A 22,419-nucleotide genomic window follows, 5' to 3' on the forward strand; every position below is an offset into this window, starting at 1 on the left:
AAGATAAGGTCTTTACTAAAACCAAAATACTTGCTTTTAGCGAAAATAAATGTTAAATTTTTTACTGGCATTAGTTAATCATCATTGAATTCAATGTCGTTGTAGGTTTTAGGGACACTTACAAAGAGTGTTAATTGCTTCTAAAAAACATATTTAGCGGCAATATTTAAGTTATTATCGTTAATTAATTATCCCTAAAGATTGCTTTTGATATAATATTTACATACATCATTCTCAGCCCCATTTATGAGACTATACTCAATATATATATTAATGTACTTAATAATGAAAATTTTAGAGTAATTGAAGTCATGACTGTGAATACGAAAAAATTATTAGTTAAAGGATTTCATAATGTACACAAAATTAAAAAGGACATATAAATTTACAGTAATCTTTTTAGCTATTTTCTAACTATTAGTACTCTCTCGCAACAAAATATGAGCTAGCAGGCATGTTGGTTTTGACTTTCGAGCAAGAACGATAAATAGGTGATGCATTATTTACGTATGTTTTTCTCGTAGTAATAAAGTTATAATTAATTTTAAAGGTTAGGAGGGTTCAATTTTTATAGAATATTATTATTGGGTAATTATTCATTATGGAAAGGAAACTTTTTACAAAATTTTCTCTTTAATTATTTTTGTCCCTCACTTTTATTATCACTTGAAGCTACGTACTCCGTTAGAATAATTGTCTCTTTTATATAATTATTATAATTTGAATTAGTACTCAAGTTGTAGTTGATTGATTAATATAAAATTAAGTAATATTTTTGACTTTTTGAAAATTCTTCAACTAAATTATTGTTTTTTTTTCAGACTTTTGGTTCATGGCCGGTGATTATTCTCTTTATATATCAATTAGAAACATGTTTTTCGTAATAATAGTGCAATTTTCATTCTAGTGTATATGATATTATTTTCTTATTAGTCCGCTCTAAAATGACAGCGCAACTTGTTATTTAAAATCAATTTAATTATAAATTTTTCAATTTTATTCTTAATAAGAAATTTTTACAATTACACGATATTATAAATATTTAGTCCTTTATATTATTTAAAATATTGTGCTAAATTAAATTACAATCACATAAAATCAAACAAAGGAGGGGTATTCATGCATTTGCAACCCAAAAGATAAAGTGGGCAAACAAGAGTAATTTACTCTAATCTTTGTGCATTATTAGAACAAAGATTTTTTTTTTCATTGCGACTCACTAAAAAATTAACATTTATAAAATATGATTTTTCACTCAATTTTTTATAGGACCAATTCATTTGAAAAAATGTATGATCAGAAATAGATTTTCACTTAAATATAAAAAAAAATTCTATTTTTTATGTATAAAACTATTACTACTATTTTTTTTATTCAATTAAAATAGTGATTAATAATGGTAATAAATAAAATTTTCAAATATGGAAGCTTAAATTTAATTGTGAAAAGTAAATGTACCTATGCAATATCCTACAAGATATGCTATTAACAAATTCTTTTTTGAAAATATTATTTTTCTTTATCATGAATAGATAATGATGTGTGACTTTTTTTGTCATCTATATCTATGGTTCATTCCATATACATAATGGGAACAAAGCTCGAGGTTATATTATTTATAAAGTAATGTTAAATTTACATGGACTTCCACTAACTACAATACTATAATATTATTCTAAAAAGCTTCTTAATCTTTTTATTGGACCTAAAAGTTTGGATCCACCAATAAAATTATGACAACTCATTGTATTCTCATTAGATGGATCAAATATGAACGGATCAAAAGTTTGAAAAGATTTTTCAGAGCCGACTGATCAAGTCCTTATAATCTTTGATTAGACATAATATTGTTTGAAAAAATTAAAACATTTATGTGAAAAAAAGAAAACAATTTGTTGTCTCTTTGTTGTAAGGAATATAATAAACAAGGACCAGTTTCTTTCTAATTTGTCTCATGATGTAATGATCGTCTCTTTTGTCCTTAGTGAAGACAAATTTACTAGTAAAAAAACAAAAAAAAATTAATAACATGTTTATGTTCATATTGGATCAAGTTAATTATCAAAAAGAATTTTTTCAATTAACTTGCCTTCATCAATGGTTATGATAGGCTACTCTATTGTTAACTAGAGATTTGAGGTACGTGTCTAGATATGATGTTGTCTTAATCCTAAATAGAATTGTGAATTTCGATTTAATCAAACTTTAAAGTGGGATATCTGACACAACATGAGTTTATTTTAAGTTGACAGACCTTTTATAATCATCTAGTATTCGAAATTCATTGACCTGATTAATTAATATTAGCATTGTGTATGATAGGATCCATAAAGAGGGAAACACTTTGTCCATAGCTTGAACATGAGGGTTTGAAGAGCCCTGTTGTCTAGCTACCTGAACATTCACCATATTGGTGAGGGTTCGATTCGGCCCCATGGTAATCTCATCCCATTTCACATTCCCCTAATAAAAAAAAATCGAGACTTCTGATTAAAGTTTAAAAAATCTCATCCATCTTTAAGTTAAGCTAGGTATAGCAGAATAAAGTTGGAAAAAAAAAGAAGGAAAAAGAATAAATTCAAAAAGCTATAACTAAACTGCAAAGAAAAGGAGCAGAATTTTATAGTCAGTGTACTTTTATCACTTCTTGACCAGTTCAACTGGTAAGGAATAATGCTAAGAAAAAAGTAAAATAAAGATGAGAAAAATGAAAAAGAAAAATCTCACTTGAAACCTGATTTATTTTTTTTATAAAAAAAAAAGAAAAAGGAAAAAAGAAAAAGGGGATTTTATTCCAACACTAAAAAACAAAAGGAGTTTCTAGTAAGTGCAAAAAAAAAAAAAACAGAGAAAGAGACCATTGGGGTAAGCAAGTGTGTTAATTTTATGTTTTTAAGAAAAAGAAGATCTTCTTCATGAAGAAACAAATCAATTCCCACATAATTAAAAATTAGTGGTTATAATCTGAAAGTAAGTTTGTTGATGTCAAAGTTAATTACTTTCATGTTCAACTTTTGGATTTGTCCATTGATATATCAAAATTTTTATGTATATATACTAATTAACTAATTATATGATAATGTAGGGAATAAAATTTGATGCTAAGGCAATTCAACTTGATAACTCGATAAGTTGAATGAGAGTAGTTCGGTGCAACCGCTGAACTATGTGAACTGATTACACATGTGGGATAGTATCTGCTAACGTGGCTACACAATGCAAGGGAAGATAATAGCTCCATAATCGATATATATACAAGTTACAACAATAACTAATTCAGTGTACGTAAATCCACTAGCAGGGTCTGGGAGGATAGTATATGTATGCAGAATTTATCTTTACCTTTGTGCAAGGATAAAGAGATTAAATCTTTCTGATAGTTCCTCGACTCAAAAGAAAAGTTATTGATCCAGGATGACAAGAAAACATGTTAGTTAAATAGCAAGATACAAAGCAAATGCATCGATCAACGAATAATTGATAAATATATAACTTTTAAAAATAGTCAAAAGTATTAATATATGCCCTCTTTTCCTTTGTATATTTTGAAGTTCTTTCCTCCATAAAAAAAGTCACTTTAATTTGGCATAGCCGCGCTCTTACGTTATGAATCACATACATAAATCTATTTTAAATTCCTATGCTTTAATTTTCATCATTCAATAATGATCTACATAGAGATAAAGATAGATAAAGATATATAATAGAAAAAAGGGGGGAAAACTATCTTTTGAATTATATTACAAGGCTTGGAAACAAAAAGGAATTGGTTGATTAATATGCTCAAGGATAGAGTAGATAACTCCTATGATTGCAAGAAAAAAAAGGCTTGAAATGAAGAGCGTGTACATGTTCGATACGAAGAAAAATATTTTTGGAAAATATATTTTCAGGAACTTATTATTTATTTTCTTGCATTTGATATATAAATTTAACTAGTATTATAAACATATTCACAATTAGATAAAAACTATGGGAGGTGGGGTGTGGATAGTAGGAATGGGTGTGTCGAAGGGTGGGAACTGGGAAGGATGGACACGATCAATATGTCAGATGTGAAACTTAGCTAGCTATATTCACTTATAAGAAAATCATTTTTCTCATTTTTAAGAAAAAAAAAATCAAAATTTTCAAATCAATCGAATATTGAAAAATATTTTCCATCATACCAAACACACATGAAAGTGAGGAAACTGGGAAGATGAAATCATATAGAAGAATATATATATATATATATTCCTTGGACGTGCATGGAATTGCTGGTCCTTAATTAGGTTTACATTTTTGTCTCTTTTGCATGGCATCCTTAAAACTTTATACTCCATTTTATGACTCAGTGACTAATATTTGATGAACTCTTGGAGTCGTTTTATTAAAATCTAGATTTCATAAATTTCAAATTCTCATTCTACCTTTACGACTACATTTCAATATGAAATAATCAACTTCTTTTGTAATATTGCCTATTTATATATTCAGAAATGTTTGTAAGTATTATTATATACGATAACTGGCTTCCATTTTTAGTTGGATTTAATTTCTATACATTAAAAGTATAAATAATATTTACATTATCAATATAGCTTAACTATTACTACTATATAGCATGTTGTATAATTTATTTTTCAACTAATTTCACTTCTTATGAACAATTATCCGTAGTTATTTTTTGAAATGCTAGTGAATGCTCGACTTTTTAGAGCTTGAACTAGGAGAAATCCAACAACCATTCCAATTGAATACCTGCATCAAGAGGGAAAGAAAGGAGGAGCCCGTTAATGGCTAAGCTCCGAAGGACTCGGATTAGTGATCCGAGTCCTTGGAGACCATAGCTTAGCCCTATATAGCTATAGGCTACATATATAATAGGGAAAAAGAACAAATATACCTCCGAACTATCATAAATGGTATGCAGATACCCTCCGTCATACTTTTGGGACATTGGTGCCCCTGCCGTCCAAAAACTAGAGCATATGTGCCCTTCACTCTAACGGACATACACGTGTCATGATCTTATAATCCATCGACCCGACATTTATTAAATATCGGATCGATGGATAAGATTGTGACATGTATCCGTATTTAGTCTTCCGTTAAGTGAAGGGTATATATGTTCTAGTGTTTGGACGGCAGGGGCACCAATATCCCAAAAGTATGACGGAGGGTATCTGCATACCATTTACGATAGTTCTGGGGTATATTTGTCCTTTTCCCCTATATAATATTCTATTTCCACTGATTTTCATATTTAGAATAAAACTCATTGTTATTATAAAGAGCTTTTGTTGGTAAAGTAGATTCAGATCAAGGGAGAATTAACTTCTTCAGAATCCACTAGAGTCAGATCAGTAGGGGAGTTCACGCCAGGACTCTCTTAATAGAGAAAGAACCCATATATAGATTTTTAATTTGTTCACAATTGAAATGAAGGAAGAGGAAAAAGTTACTAAAAGAGTAAATGACTTACGAAAATTGTGGCAAAATGTGATATTGGAAATATATATGGAAAGCTAAAGTTGAGCATTAATATATAGTAGTATTACAAAAGATCAAAGAGGTGTTACATGTACATGAAATCCTACATTATCAAACTTTCCATTTAATCTAATTATAATCTAAGGGACCTATTTCTTCTTCAGTTAAATCTCATGTTTACCCCTCCCCAGTATTTTAGCATCATATTGAAAATTAAAAACTTACACTAAAACTAAACAACTTAGGTAATTAACAACAACAACAACAAACAAAAAAAGACAAACTAAAGTCATAACAACTTGAGTTTTTTTTTTCAACTTCTCACAAGACTTGAATCTTGAACATGACTTGTTTGTCCACTGCTTCCCATATTCCAACTAAATTTTCATCTCCATTTGCTAATTCCTCATGACTTGCAACATTCAAATCCAATATACTTTCATCATCTCCAATATTTTCTTGATTTTTCTCCTTAGAATCTTGATTATCATTATCATCATCATCACATTTCTTTGAACTTAACCTCTCAGAGTTGAAAATGATTATAGCATCTTTAAAAGACACTAAATCACCATCAGAAAGTGTTAATCTTCCTGTTTCTATTGATTTCTTGATACCCTTTAGTGAAAAGGTATCAACTTGATCAATATCTTCCATGACAAAAACTCTGTTTGGATTTTCTTGAATTGCATCAACAAATCTCTCAAGATAAGTCCTACCATGTTCATTTCTTGATCTTTTCTTGTTACTAATCACTTCTTGATTATTAAGATCAGTTGAATCAGATTTCGATGATGATGAAAAGCTACTGATTCCAATGGAAACAAAGTTATGATCTTCTTCTGATGATGAACCAAACGCGATTTTTGCTAATTCTCTTGAAATTTTCTCCTTTCCTTCAGAATCACCACCTAAAAAGAACAACCAAGATTCTTTCTTTTTGGACCTACATTCAAGAATTGTACTTACTATATCAGGAATGATGTCTTTTTGCCATGCTACTTTTTTCTCCAATGCCTTACAAAGGACTTTCATGTTGTCTGAATTGAAATCTTTGAATCTATCAATGTTCTCAATGTATCCACTTGCTTCACTTGATGAAGCAGAATTAGGACTTGAATTGGGATTTGACAAAAGCTCTGGCTTTGTACTACTAACCACTTCATTTTGATCAGATATGAAGAATTGATGTTCTTTTGGTGATTGATTTGGTTCAAAGATGACAGGCCAATTCAAAAGGCTTTTATGCAACTTGGTGGAACTTTTTATCATGTGGTCATTTGAAGAGGATATTGAATTAGAGGAACAAGGAGATGGTGATGAAGATAGTGGACTAATTAAGCCTTTTTCCAGAAAATGAGGTTGTTGTTGTTTATGAACAGAACTGCAAATTGAATTCCACTTCTTGCATAGATCTAACATTACTTCAGATTCCTGAAAAACAATGAAGTAGGATTAGTAAGTCGAAAAGTAATAACACAGGTTATCTGCTACAAAAAGGAACTACAGTACTGTCAATGTATATAAGTTAAGTAAGAGTACATGATTTCTCAGATGGGCACTCAACTAATAGTTACTATCTCGAAAAATCACTTTATTGGAATCGGAAAAAAATGTAAATTTCTGAGATAATAAGTATTAATTGAGCAATCATGCGAGAGATAAATCCAAGTGTATATTAGAGTACTACTTTCATGCATGCAAATTCAAGATTTGGATTAGTAGAATAAAATAAGGACCTGTTGATTGTTTTCTTGTTTGTGCTCTTCCTTGTACTTTTGGAGCCATAAAGGCAAACTTGAGGTTGAATAAGTTGACTCAGTTTTAACTTGTATGCTTGTAACTGTTTTAGCTTCTTTGTTGAAATTGGCTAAACAATCAGCACAACAAGTTAGATTCTTCTCAACTCCACCTCTTCCAAGTGACCAGCTTGAACCATCCATTGCTGCCTTGTTCCTAAAGTGACTATGCAAATCACTACAACAAAAAAAAAAACAAGAAAATGTGAAGAAAAGCTACAACAATAACATATACAGTGTAATACCGTAAGTGTACGGAGACCTTACCCCTACCTTGGTAGGTAGAGAAGTTGTTTATGACAGACCCTTGACTCAAGGAAAAAGCACATCAAGAAAGATATAACGGAAGTGAAGAAAATAAAAATAGGATCTTTATTTACCTTGCAAGATTGAGACTGAGACCCAAACTTCCAACAGGAATGGTAAGTGGATAAAGATCCCAAAGTGTCTGTAAAGAAGGATGTCCAGTTTTACACTTTGTGTAAGTTTGAAAACTTGCAATTCCGAGAAGCCATAGCCTACCATTTTCTCCCATTGCACTATTCAACAATCTACTAAGCTCCATTATCATGTGTTCAACAGGAGAATAGTAACTAATATTCCTTTGTTGTTCACAATATTTTGTCCAAAACTCAGACACCCACCTAAGATCACCTAAATACAAAACAACCCCTCTATTCATATAGTTCTTCACTAAAGTCCTAAGCTCTCTAAGTTTGACCTCAAACTCTTCTCTTGAAACATTTCTAAGTGTGAAAAGTGGCACACTTATGAATTGAACATGTTTCATGTCTCCTTGAACTTCACCTTTATCAAACTTATCTATAACTCCTCTAACAACCCCTTCACTTGTGGCTAAACACTCACCAATAACAACAATGTTTCTCCTTTTCTTGAAATTCATCATACTTTCCACAACACTCATAACATCATCATTCTTTACAACTTGATGTTGTCCTGTTTTACTAAGTGACAAATTTAGAACATGATGATGATGACTAGTTGATGATGTTATTTGTGTGTTGGTATTGGTGTTTGTGTTTCCTAGTACTAATGGCTTTGTGCTAGTAATTATCTCCATACTAGAAACAACTTGTTCTACATTGTTTTTCACTTGTGTACTAGAAAAACCAGCTTCCCTCATGACTCTACTAATACTAGGATCATCAAGAATTGAGATCACTAGTTGTTCTATCTCAACTTTAAGAGCTAAGATTGGTTGTTGTTGATTTTCTATCGATCCACGACGTTGATGAGCTTGAGCCCTTTTGAATGCAGCAACTAAGGCATTAGAAAGTGAAGGGAGATGAGAATGAGGACCTAAAATTGGACTTGAAACAGAGGTGGGAAGTCTATTAAGTGCAACATTGAAACAAAGTTCAAGTGCTTTACATTGAAGTGGATGTGTATGGGATTGAAGACAAGCTCTTTTAAGAAGACCACTAGAAGATGAAAGCATAGCACTTGCTACATGAAGAGGAGTAACTTGTGCATGTCCTCTTCTTCTAGCTAAGTGCACAGCTTGTTTAACTATGCTTGAAGATTCAGAAGTTAATGATTGTTGGAAAGTATAACCGCCCGTCCTCATGTTAGACGTCGATTAATTTATGATGAATCCTCACAATACAGAAAAACCGTTATAAGGTGTTATAAGTTGGAAGAAAACTAAGTTTTCATTTAGTGGATAGTGTAACAAGTTGTGTGTGTGTGTTTTTTAGTTATGTAGTGAAGGGAATTAATAGGAGTTAGAAAGAAGTGAGGGGGAGTTTGTTCTTTTCTTGTAGTGTTTGGTTTAGTATGAGAAAGTGGAAAGCATGTGAGGTAAAGCTAAAATTGTCTCTCTCTTTTCTTTCTTTTTGGCTCTCATATAAAGGGATAAAGGCAAAATGGATATTTAGAAGTTGGACTAAACTAGTTAGCTTTTCTAGAAAGAATTAACTAAGAATGATTCAAATAAAATTTAGGCTATACTGAGCTTCCTTTTTTTTTTTTAATGAAAAAACAAAATATGTGGGCTTTATCTTTCACAGATTTGTATAAAGGGTAATTTTTATTTAGACTAGAAGAGTTACTTTTGCTTGGTTACAAAATCAACATATTTGATGGAGAAGATTACAAAAGTGTCCCTTATGTTGGAGGTAAGTTCAAAGTGGTTCTTTAAGTATATTTTGAGTAGTTTAAGTTCTTTAAGTTTGGCAAAAGTGAGCATTTTGTTCTTAAGTTAAATATTTAAAAATTCAGGTGGTTAGATTTAACGAGAATTGTGAAAATAAAAAAGGGTCTGATATGAACTCACATTTGAATTTTTTTTGTAGTTTTTAACTATTGTTAGTCTATTTTTAGAGTCAAATATATCTTTTTGAGGTGTATTGTCTGATGTAGTCTCTCCATCGATAAAATGAGTTAAAAATCACAAATTATGATACAAATCCTAGCAAAAAAACAAAAATTACTAATTGATTTTTTCGCATCAACTCAAGCTCTAGATATAATTTTGGTTTAATACGTAAACATGATCATTAACTTGACTTCAACTGATAACTATAACCTTTAATTTTTGTGTGCATAAGTAGACACTTAAATTGATATAAAATTGAACAAATAGACATATTCGTCTTACATGACATTCTACATGAAAATTTTGTGTCTTACGTGACATCCTATGTGTATTATGTCACGTAGAACATGCGCGTCTACTTGCTCAATTTTATACAAGTTTAAATGACTACTTGTGCACACTCAAGTTAAAAAACATAGATGTCAGCTGAAACTAAGTTAAAGGGCATATGTATGTATTATGCATACAATTTTTTTGACACCTAGACTAAAGTAAGGCAATAAGTATTGATCACATAAATAACTAAAGTGTGTACAAACTAATCCAGATATCATTATTATAAAATAAACAACTATTTGACACCTAGACTAAAGTAAGGCAATAAGTATTGATCACATAAATAACTAAAGTGTGTACAAACTAATCCAGATACCATTATTATAAAATAAACACAAGTTGTTATGAGTATAGAAAATAGAGTGATGAGTATGATATGAGTAGTAGTTTAATTTTATGAATGAGAAGTTTGGTAAAAAAGAGAAAAGGTGATATTGAGGACTGACTGTCGGTTTGAAAGAATTGGGAAGTGTGTTTTTTGTGGTTGAAGCTTCAACAATCTTCTTTCTCTTTAACACTCAAAAAGAGTAAGGAATAAAGCTTTCTTTGGATCATTACTACCTAAAAAGTATTCTTTAAAAAGATGATGATTGGGATTTTATTCTACCATTTATAATATGAAATTTAGATTAGATCATCCTCTCTTTTTTTTTTGTTGTTGTTAAAAGAAGATCATTATTTGATTGATCGGGCTCTTCAAAAATATTATCATTATTTGTTGATGTTTTTGAAAAGTTTAAGCAACATAGCATTTCAGCTATAGTAATTTTTCTTCTATAGTATATAATTTTTTTTAAAAAAATTTTGGTGTATTTTTTTATAACTATAGTATCTAGGTTAGTGTGCACACATTTTGGTTAATATTTTGAGGTACTTGCTATCTCGCACCGACACAAGTATCAGATAACTTTGTTCATCAAGACATGAACAAATAGAAAATGATATACTCTCTTTGTCTTGATTTGAAGGTGTTCGACTGGGCACACAGTAAAGAATGAAAGAAAAGCTTCTAAATTTATGATCTAAAACAAGTTATATTTATGTGTGACTGTAAATAATCTTACTAAAAATAAAATAGAAAATTTAAAGTTAAACCATTACTAAATATAAAAATATATTACTTTTTTCTAATGGATTTTGCTTCACCCGAAATTTCATGATTCTCTATAATTTTATTAACTACATTTTTTTTTGGTTATATATTAGTATAACATTTTGTAATTATGTATTTAATGGTTGTTAATTATTTCTTTTTGGAAAAATTACTCAACTACACAACTTTTTACCATGTTTTCTAAAATTTTCTATCATTTGAAAAAATTACAAAAATATTTTCCTCACCCTCTCTCATATTCTCGGATATATCACTCTTCTTCACTCTTCACGCGTAACTTCCCCACTTTTATGCCTAAAATCACATGTATCTGCAATTTCCTCCAACTCACCATTTTTGAATTACAACCGTATTATTTCAGTTTTCTTCATCGATTTCAAGTTCTTAAAAAGGTAGAAAAGATTTCTTCATTACTTTTTTTGCTTTCAGTAGATCAAGTTTTTTTTTCTTTCAATTTTCTGTTCTTCATCCTAAAATTCTGATACATATGGTCCATAGTTTAGTATTGACCTTCAAAAAAATATGGGGGGGGGGGGGGGGGGNGGGGGGGTCGATGGTTTTATTATACAGTCTTCTCTACCCAAGGTTCAAATTTCTAATGTATTTGGTTGATATTCGTGTGTTTACTTATGTATCATGTTTATGTTTTAACTATCATATACATTACAACTTTGTTTGTGTACAATGTATCTAGTACAAATGTTAGTGTTGATACATAACTTCAATTATTTTAAATCTAAATCAATATGAATCTTATTTATAGTTATGTATTTGATACATAACTATGTCAACTTTCATTATATTTTAGTACTTGATACATATATTGTCCACTTTTATATATCAGATACATAACTATAAACACCTAATACAAAGCTGACATAGTACATATGATTATATATCAGAATTCATGTATCAAATTTGTACTAGGTGTGTTTAGTTGTGTTCAAATCATGTATCAGAATTATCTTCTATGATGTATCTAATGTCTGTTTTTTTCCTCAATTCATCAATTTTTACCGATACATACAGTACCCATTGTTATGTATCAAATACACAACTAAACACACCTAATACAAAGCTAACACACTACACATGGTTATGTATCGAAATTCATGTATTAGTTTTGTATTAAATGTCTTTAAATGTGTTTAGTCATGTATCAAAGTTACCTTTTACGATGTATCTGATATCTAGTTTTTTCTTCAATTCATCAATTTCTAATTCAGTTGCAATTTTTGATTTCATACTCGCAAACTAAATATTTTCTCCAATAACGATTTCATCGCTTTTGTATCGTTCATACCTTACTTTAGATTTCCAGACTTCTGAATATCTCAGCAAAGTCAATATAGTCATGATGTATCTTCTCCAAATTTGTAAAAAATTTTAATCAAAGTTGAAAGGATGTAGGACGATCTACTTGAACAATTTTCGAATTTTAATTGTTGAAGTTATTACACGTTGAGAGGGGTTAAATAGCAGTGATTAAAACGTGATTGCGTGTTATATGGAATTGTAAATTGATTTTTTCTTTTTTTTAGCGTAACATACAAAAGACTTATGTATCGGTCGTTATGCATCCAGACGTTCTAGGATGTATCAAAATCCTTAAATTTCTTTTTAAGAGATTTTTGTAATTTTTTAAAAACGTAGGGATATAATGAAATTAACTCAAAACACTATGAGATTTATGTAAATATAACCTTTTTTTTCTCTCTTTTTTCCTTTTCCTTTTAAACTTTTGTGTTTTGAGAATAAAGTTATAATAACGGCCCACATAAGATTTTTTGTTCTTAAAAAGATATCCATCTAATCTTTGATCATATGCATGTTTTGTGTACTAATCATATATTTTTAACCACTAATAATTCATGAATCATTGAAATCTATTGTCTTGCACTATATAAAATATATGAGCTTATGTTTTTTGTACTAATCATATAAAAAGAAATTACATAATTAAATAAAATCGATTTACTAAATATAACTCTTTATATCAATCTTGATGTGGTAAGTTTTTTTTTTTATAAAAAAAATGGAATTATAATTTATATAACTACAACATAAAACTTCATTAATAGTATTTTTTTTTAAAAAAAAAACAACAACAACCATATATATAACAAATTCATAATCAAATGATAGAACTATAAAAAAAAAAAAAAAAAAAACTTTCACATATAGCAAACATAAAAACCATATTGGTATGTTATAGCTATAGTTTGCATAATTGCGCTCCATGACAAATTTTATGTTTGATATGGAGCATTTGATTTATATAATTCGCTACAAACATTCAATTTTATACAAATTATTCAGTTTTGTATAAATTCATTTATACATTGTAATTTGTATGATAAAATCTGTATTTGTATAATATAAGTGTAAAGGAAAAAATATATGTATATGTATTTGTATATACACTTTTCTCTCGTTTTATACAAACACAAACACATTTTATACCGAAATGTATAAAATGATTAATTGTATATTGAAAATGGCTAATTGTATACCGAATCAGATGACAAAAAAAGGGGATGTTTGCTGCAATTACAATTAAAATAAACTATGACTATAGCATTTAATTTGAATTAATAATTTGTTATTTCATACATTTTCCCTAAAAAAAAAAAAAAAAAGTGGGTGCTTCTTAGCCCATCACACTCTGGACGGACCCAGTTCATTTTGGGCTTGGTTAAGTGGGCTACTAATTAAAGGTAGGGAAAATTGTATATAATGGCAAACTAATAATTCAAATTAAATGGTATAACTACACTTTGATTTAATTGTGTCCTGTAGCAAACTGTTTGCCAGCGTCTCTCTCCCTCAAACTCTCGCTCGCCACTCTCCTCTCTCGCTCACTCCCTCTGTGTTCTCCTCTCTCGCTTTATACACAAAAGTGTATAAATTGCGTTTCTGTTTGTATAAAGCGAGAGAAAATTGTATATACACATGCAAATACATATATATTCGTCTTATACACTTATAATTATACAATAAAAATATTCCCCTGCCCAGTTTTATGTTTGTATAATGAAATTATACAATTCTGAAGAGGAGCCAACGAATTATACAATTGCTCTTTTTGTATATATGTATAGCAAAATAGACAGCTTTTAATTGTATATGTATAGCGAATTATACATATATATGTTTGCTATGGAGCGCAATTATGCAAACTTTGCTATAGCATACAAATATGATTTTTTTGTTTGCTATATGTGAAAGTTACTCTTAAAGGTAACTGGAATGGGCCAACAACAATAAAAATAGGAGAAACTACATCATTAGACATACTCCACTATTATATATATTATTATTACGTATACTTTTAAAATATTACATATTATACCACTAATTAAGAGTTTTCTATCATATATTAAGAAAAATACACTTAGATACATGTATTTTGCTATCAGATACAGTAAAATAGGGAGAGAGGGGAGCGAGATGGGGAGGAAGGTGAGTGAGATAGTCATGCATTCCATGTACATGCGAATCACACTAAATATGCAGTAAATATATGTATATGTATGTTTCTGGTGTGATTCACATATATCTAGAATACCAGATATATATGAGAGTGGTGAGCGAGAGAGAAGAGAGATGGGGGAGATTTGTTATGTATCTCAGATACGTACGAATCCACTTAGATACAATGTATCTATAACAAATTACACCTAATTTTGACCCAATGTATCCCGAGATACATGTATGTGGACGCACCAAAATATGGTAGATTCATAATATTGCAAACTAGGGTGTAATTAGCTCCTAAACTAGTGTATTTATGTAAGTTTTATGTAACAATATACCTAGTAAAATTTAAGAAAAGTAGAATGTACGCAAATTGTACACAACCTTATGAGATAAAGAGGTTATTTTCGAAGAACTTTTAGCTCGAGTTCAACAAATCAAAGTAGATAAATAAAAATGGGGTGAAACATACAAATACCCAACTTTGGGGTTGCTATTTAAGTTGTTGAAATTTGAAATTTATTTTTGTTTATAAATATATTCATTTTGTAACCACTTCAGACATATAGCATTGAAAATATATTCCTTTTTTCGAAAAAGGTTTGAAAATGTCTTTAAAGTATTAGAAATGGTTCAAAAAATTTCACCTTCTACCTATTGGATTAAATTTGTCCTTCCTTCCATCTATTGGATAAAAAATGAGCTTAACCTATTAGAAATAGTTCAAATTTTCTACTCATTCCACCTATTAGATCAAATTTGCCCCTCATTCCACCTATCAGGTCAAATATGTCTTTAACGTATGAGAAAATAATTCAAATTTTCTCTCATTCAATCTAAAACTATGTTTACCAAAAGTTGCTAAAATACATGTATCACAAATACATGCGGATCAAATTAGGTGTAATTCATTTAAGATACACCGAATTCAAGAGTAATTTACATGTATATAAAATACAATGACTCTTCTGCTCATTTCTCTCCCATTATATATCTTGTACCAAAGATACATGTCTAATATAAAAAAATACATGTTGACTCTCTCACTCCGCCTCTCTCCTCTCTCGCTCGCCTCTCTTCGTCTCTTGTTCACCTCTCCTCCTCTCTCACTAACCTTTCTCTCTGTATTTGGTATAAAAAAAAATACATGTATCTCAAGTATCTTTGAGACATACATCTGACTTGAAATATGAAGAAATGGTGCATCTGATTTGAAATCTTGTACTAAATTATTAATTAGTGAGACAATATGTAATTATTTTAAACTATAGAGTGAATTAATATTTATGATAGAAATATTTGCGTACTTAGATAGTTTTTCCTAAAAATATTCTAATAGTATAAATAAAAATCCCAAGTCTTTTTGAACAAAAAAAAACATTTACAATTTGATGACCTCCTTATAATCCAGTAAATAAATACTCCAATAAAATAAGAGAAAAATGAAATATTTTTGTGAACAGTAATATTTTATTAAAGAAAGTTAAAAAAAAATAAAAAATCTACTTTCTCAATTACTCTATATCAAAAACAATACATGAAGCAACTCTTTTGTGATATAACAATTAAAGCAAAACGTAAAAATTGTTGGAGTAAAGTTTTTCAGTTTTTTTATTATTTGAAGTTTACTCAAAAGGGTTTCCACATTTTTTCAACAGCCCAACTTTGCTCGAGCTACTGCGCCTGCTGCTTCCAACAGGTAAGGTATAACCTTCATTTCTCTGAAAATTATCATAGATTTTCATTGTTTAGCTTCAAATTTTGATTTGAGATTGTTTGAATTCAATCTAAAAGAAGATATTGGAATTGATTTGCTTGGATTCGTGTTTTTTTTTTTTGTTTTTAGTTTTGCTTAAGTATCTTCAAATTGATCGTCTTATGTGTGGGTTGACTTATTGAGGATTTACTGGTTGTATCAATCTCGATGATAGTTGTATTTGTATGAGAAATCTTATTACTAGAGCTATGTTGTGCTGATAACTAGAGAAATTATTGTAGATATACTAAAATAAGATTCAAAATGTGTACTCAGCGGAGAGATTAGATTAGCACTGAAGATATGTGTGATAAGGTGGGGGTGCTCTTTGTGGTGGATAAGACGAGGGAAGCGGGACTGAAATAGTTCAGCATAAGAGGAGATGGTGTAGGTGCCCTAGTGAGGAGGTGTGAGAGGTTGGCTATGGTGGGTTTAAGGAGAGGTAGAGGTAGAAGGCCTAGGAAGTATTGGGAAGAGGTGATGAGACAGGACATGTCATATTTTCAACTTATAACAAGAGGAGATGGTGTAGGTGCCCTAGTGAGGAGGTGTGAGAGGGTGGCTATGGTGGGTTTAGGGAGAGGTAGAGGTACGCCAAGGAAGTATCAGGATTTAGGAAGAGGTTGTCTACATGTCACATCTTCAGCTTACCGAGGATATGACCTTAGATAAGAGGTTGTGGATTAAGGCAGAAGGTGCGTAGGTAATTGATCGTTGTCTCGCTATCCCGTGGATAGGCTTGGTGGTAGTTTGGTGCAGCATACTTGTTTCTCCGTTCATACCAGTAATAGTAGTAGTAGTATTCTCATAGTTTCTTGTCCTACGATTTTTGTGACTCGTTGTTTCATGTGCTTTGATTATCGCATTATTTAGCTATTGTTATTGTTCCTTGTTTTCCCTTTTATTTGCTATGTCCTCTCTACTTCTGTATGTTTCTATTTCAAACTGCTTTGATGTGCGTTACTTGAGTCGATGGTCTTTCTGAAACAAGCATTACCTGGATGAGGTTAGGTAAGGTCTGGTAGACTCTACCCTCCCTAGATTCCACCTATGGAATACCCTGGGTATGATGTTGTAATTGTTATTGTACGATTCGGAATGTATGAAATGACTGCCCAATGAATATGCCAAGACCCAATCTCTTTTTTTGTTCCATGATTTATGGTTCGCAGAATCTCGAAAGAGAGGTGACTTTAGTTAGTTAATGTGAAACTTGTTTAGTTTTTTTATGAATGTAACCTCATCAGTTTGCCTTTGATTCTAGTGGTATAAGAGTTTGGTTAGTGCTGATGCCGCAGAATTTCATATTTTCTCGTCTACCTACGTTCAATAATTTTTTTGGTCTGGACTTATTAGATAGTACTACAGTTGTTTTAGGGTTGTTTCTTTCAGAAATTAATAAAGGTGAATTGTCCTTATCATTGGGAACCAGGTGTAGATTTTCAGCCTAGACATGGGTATGATTTTGTACTTATTGTATTGCTGCATTTGCACTAGTTTCTCGGGCGGTTTTTCCTGGACTAGGAACCCTCTCTACTTCATGAAGCCCTGGAGTACTTAAGTCTTAAGAAGTAGAAATTATAGATATGAAATCTCTGCTTACATTTAAAATGTCTTCATGAAAATAGATCGTAGGTGACTTACATTCATAATGTCTCCATGAAAATAGATAGTAAGTGAATATTGAAGCATCAATATGATTACTTACGTCTTACGTTCTATCATACCCATTTGACACGGGGGTGTCAAGCCAGATGAAGAGTCCAGGCACTAGAAGTGTTGGATAATCAAGAGAAGCTAGTATTAAAGGTATTTTATCATGAGAAGATGATAGAGGATAATTATGATTTGATAAAGCCTTGGTTGCTGCTAATTCTTAGATGTATACTCTACTGTTGTACTGCTCTTCTATATTTCGAGGGATGCCATTTTTTTTTGGTAGTCAGGGCTGAGTTGGTTAATTTTCTTTTATTTCTTTTCTAAGAAGAAATATACTCAATTGTGTGTGATGAAGTTCAATTGTGGAAAATCATAGCATTCATATCTAACACTCAGACTATTGCATGTGTAGCATGATAATGCTAGATAAAACCCACAAGATATCAGATTATTATGTCCACAGTTTTTAATGACCGAAAAAAGGTGTTCCATGACTAAATGATATCTCTTGTCTAAACCATGTTGATAGCTAAAAAAGCTATTGGGTGCTGAAAAATGTGCATTATCTGTTTTATTTACTTTTGATTGTTTAAGAGAGATTGTCAATGTTTTATTCATTGATGAAGCCCTGTAATTGAATGCTTAGTAGTACGTACTTGAGCATGCACCTGAAATTTCTATTCTTACATTATCCTTCTGGCTTATTTTCTGAATTTTACATTCCCGATGATGTGGACTCTAATTTGTCTTCAATTTGCTTCCTAGGTCAGGCTAATTTATAGCTCAGCTTGTGGTAGTATCTATTTGCAATGGCAGATGGCCAAGAAAATGACAAGAATATTGAAATATGGAAAATGAAAAAGTTAATCAAAGCCCTTGAATCTGCAAGAGGAAATGGTACCAGTATGATCTCTCTTATTATTCCTCCTGGTGATCAGATATCTAGGATTACCAAGATGTTGGCGGAAGAATATGGTACTGCATCAAATATTAAGAGTAGAGTAAATCGTCAGTCTGTCCTTGGTGCAATAACGTCTGCCCAGCAGAGGCTTAAACTGTATAATAAGGTACCTCCGAATGGTTTGGTCCTTTATACTGGAACTATAATGACTGAAGATGGGAAGGAAAAGAAGGTAACCTTTGACCTTACACCTTTTAAGCCCATTAATGCGTCTCTATACCTCTGTGACAACAAGTTTCACACGGGACCTCTGGGTGAGCTTTTGGAATCAGATGAGAAGTTTGGTTTCATCGTCATGGATGGTAATGGTACTCTTTTTGGGACATTAAGTGGAAACACTAGGGAAATCCTTCATAAATTCACTGTTGACCTTCCCAAGAAGCATGGAAGAGGAGGTCAATCAGCTCTGCGATTTGCTCGTCTTCGAATGGAGAAACGCCATAACTATGTGAGGAAGACAGCAGAGCTTGCTACTCAGTTCTTCATTAATCCAGCCACTAGTCAGCCAAATGTATCTGGACTAATACTTGCTGGGTCAGCTGATTTCAAGACAGAGCTAAGCCAGTCTGATATGTTTGATCCACGTCTTCAGGCAAAGATACTTAATGTGGTTGATGTGTCCTATGGTGGGGAGAATGGATTCAGTCAGGCCATTGAGCTATCTGCTGAGATTCTCTCCAATGTGAAGTTCATACAAGAGAAGCGCTTGATAGGAAAATTCTTTGAGGAAATCAGTCAAGATACTGGAAAGTATGTATTTGGTGTGGATGACACAATAAAAGCTCTGGAGATGGGAGCTGTTGAAACTCTTATTGTTTGGGAAAATCTTGATATAAACCGTTATGTGCTGAAAAATAGTGTTACCAATGAGATTGTCATTAAGCACCTAAACAAGGACCAAGAGGCTGATCAAAGCAACTTCAAGGATCCTGAGAATTCAGCTGAATTGGAGGTCCAGGACAAAATGCCGCTATTGGAGTGGTTCGCCAATGAGTACAAAACCTTTGGTTGTTCACTTGAGTTTGTCACTAACAGGTCTCAAGAGGGGTCACAGTTCTGCCGAGGATTTGGTGGCATTGGGGGCATCCTTCGTTACCAGCTTGACATGCGTTTGTTTGATGAGCCATCTGATGAAGGGGAATATTTTGAGGATTCTGATTAAGCTTATTTCCGTCTCCTTAGCCCAGATGACGGATAAAGAGATGCAATTTGTTGAAAGTTTTGAGGTTATCTTAGCAATGAGTTTCCTTCTATCATCCTTAGTATCAATCACTGAGTCTTTGATGTTGTTAAAAATTGTTTGCTTTTCCTTTACATGTGAAACAGGTTTCTTTTCGGGACTATCTTCAATTGGAAATAGGACTTCTTATTGTTTATGTGCCTATCTACCTTACCCTTGTGAGTTTGCTACTGCTGTTATAAACTATGTCTTGTTTGTAATGGGATTTAAATTGCTAGTCAGAACCGCGACCCACCTCGCTATTTCATTTCCTCCTATAACAACATGGTTATTTGCATATTTGCATTTCTCTAAAGTTAGGTATTATGTGTTGAGGTCATTGTGCTTTGCTCAATGAGCATGGTTACTTTGTTGATTCTATCTGTTGGAAACCTTGTTAGTGCAGTTTGATTTTAGAACTAATGCATTTGTTCAACTGATACTTATGCCTTGCTTGATTCTAGTGTAACGCTTGGTGTGCGAACAAAGTAGATTTGGAAGCTACGTATAAGGTGTAGGATCTCCTAATGGTATGAGGTTTACGAGTATCTTTAGGCTGATTTAGCCCAACACTATTTGATATTTTTCTTGCATGGGTATGTGGAAGGATATGTTTCCAGATTGATCATGATTGGCGGATTCAGGATTTAGAATTAGTCTATTCTGACTTAGACAACGGATTCGGCCAAATCTGATGTGTCTACTCTAGATTGGCCATTGTTTGTGAATACAAATATGTTTGGCAAGCAGCACAAGTTGTGCTTGCAGGAGAGGATGCTTCCTTTGTTGTATTACACCCTTAATCCTCCATTCATTTTTAGCACATTGCATGCTTCCTTGTGTTTACTCTATTAGCCTAATCATGTAGTTGTACATTACATGTAGGGGTGGCAAAATCAAACTCAATTCGTCCAACCCGTTCAAGATAACCTGCCCATTCATTACCTCAATTCATTTCGATTCAAGCCATTTCAACTCATTAAAAATTGAGTTGATATGTAACCTGAATTGGCTCATGAGAAATCTTGTCAAAATATTTTTAAAAAACTTTTTTTTTCAATTGAATATGTTATATATAGTCATAATAAAGAAAAACAAAATTTATTAGGTACTAAAATAGTTTAAAAGAACAAATAAAACAAATAAGTTTAGTAAAAATTGGGTTGGGTCGGGTCGGGTCTTGACCTGTTATATAATCCATTACCTAATCCATTTTGACCTAAGCAAATATGGGTTGGGTTGGGTTTTGACCCGATTGTTGTCTTAACCCTTTATGACCCTCCCAATTTTGACCCAACCTGTTCAATTGCCACCCCTAATTACATGTTTCCTTGTGTTTACCCTTATCAGGCTAATCATGTAGTTGTACATTGCATGTTCCTAATTCTTTCATAGGCAAAAGGATTTTAAAAAACCTTTGTTCACAAGAGTACTTGTTAGAGACGGGGTCAAAATTTGAAGTTTATGAGTTTGAGATTCTAGTCCTTTTAAGTTATTGAGTTCTACATCAATAATTTGTATATATTCAATTGATTTGTTTACGACATGTACTTCATTTGGACCAAAACTATTGCATTTAGCCAAACCACCCTAGCTTCGCCATTTGACCCCACCTCTCCCCCATTCATCGCCAAAAACCTTTTTCTTTACTTTTTTAAATACATGCAATACTTGATTTTGATATGTTATACTTGAACAAAGGGTCTATCTTCACAAGAGAGGGGTAAGACTGCGTACACATAACTTCCTTCCCATACCTCACTTGTGATGAGATTACACTGTTTAAATGCAATACTTGAGTTTGATATGCTTGTTTCAATTGAACCGAGGGCCTGTCGAAAACCTCTCTATCTTCACAGGGTAAGGAGTAAAGTTGCATACACACTATCCTTTTTAAACTCCACTCGTGAAATTACATTGAGTATATCGTTGTTACTCCTTTAAAATGCAATATTGACAGACTACAGTAGAAAGCAGGTGGTCGGATTGCACTTGTTTTGAACAAATAGATGATGAGTGATGGTGATGTAACAGCAAAAACAATTGAATGAAAAAAAAAATACTTTGATCATTTGTTGTTTGTCAGTTTATAATAGTGACCTCATTTCAGTATATACTTCAGTATTCTCTTACATGCATGTGCTAAGATTGTATACAAACTATTCATCATCATAAAAGCAATGTTGTCATCATTCCATTTTTTCATCATGAAATGGTCAAATAACTTTTTTATGTTTTTTTCCTTTACAATACAACACTGTTTTGAGGAGTTCTTGCATCTTGTT

General features: G+C 31.7%; 3 protein-coding genes and 1 long non-coding RNA gene across 11 annotated transcripts in view; 3 read left to right on the top strand and 1 right to left on the bottom strand.

Moving 5' to 3' along the window:
• LOC125845341 (putative late blight resistance protein homolog R1A-10) overlaps positions 1-22,419 on the top strand; it is a 700,072-nt gene that overhangs the window by 565,248 nt on the left and 112,405 nt on the right. The window lies entirely within an intron of this gene.
• Positions 1-22,419, top strand: part of LOC125845391 (uncharacterized) — a 142,686-nt gene that overhangs the window by 8,952 nt on the left and 111,315 nt on the right. The window lies entirely within an intron of this gene.
• Positions 5,500-9,075, bottom strand: LOC125845347 (protein SMAX1-LIKE 3-like). Its single transcript, XM_049524844.1, has 3 exons — positions 7,655-9,075; positions 7,215-7,452; positions 5,500-6,909 (listed from the first exon to the last, which is right to left on the bottom strand). Exons 1-3 carry the CDS (start codon positions 8,860-8,862, stop codon positions 5,797-5,799), a joined length of 2,559 nt encoding a protein of 852 aa, XP_049380801.1. The 5' UTR covers positions 8,863-9,075; the 3' UTR covers positions 5,500-5,796.
• LOC125845355 (eukaryotic peptide chain release factor subunit 1-3-like) lies at positions 16,117-20,290 on the top strand. Of its 4 annotated transcripts, none has more exons than XM_049524852.1 (2): positions 16,117-16,238; positions 18,720-20,290. In XM_049524852.1, exon 2 carries the CDS (start codon positions 18,764-18,766, stop codon positions 20,075-20,077), a length of 1,314 nt encoding a protein of 437 aa, XP_049380809.1. In that variant the 5' UTR covers positions 16,117-16,238; positions 18,720-18,763; the 3' UTR covers positions 20,078-20,290. The 4 variants fall into 4 exon arrangements, with proteins under 4 accessions (XP_049380809.1, XP_049380810.1, XP_049380811.1 ...); XM_049524853.1 differs by having other exon boundaries at positions 16,124-16,243; XM_049524854.1 differs by having other exon boundaries at positions 16,126-16,238; positions 18,725-20,290.

Source organism: Solanum stenotomum, chromosome 11 (assembly GCF_019186545.1).
Source record: "Solanum stenotomum isolate F172 chromosome 11, ASM1918654v1, whole genome shotgun sequence".
Lineage (NCBI taxonomy): Eukaryota > Viridiplantae > Streptophyta > Magnoliopsida > Solanales > Solanaceae > Solanum > Solanum stenotomum.

Coding starts and splice junctions, on each gene's coding strand:
- LOC125845355 (XM_049524852.1), top strand. CDS start 18,764: ATGGCAGATGGCCAAGAAAATGACAAGAATATTGAAATATGGAAAATG.
- LOC125845347 (XM_049524844.1), bottom strand. CDS start 8,862: ATGAGGACGGGCGGTTATACTTTCCAACAATCATTAACTTCTGAATCT. Junction 7,453..7,654: donor CTCAGTCTCAATCTTGCAAG/GTAAATAAAGAT, acceptor TTTTTGTTGTAG/TGATTTGCATAGTCACTTTA. Junction 6,910..7,214: donor AACAAGAAAACAATCAACAG/GTCCTTATTTTA, acceptor ATTGTTTTTCAG/GAATCTGAAGTAATGTTAGA.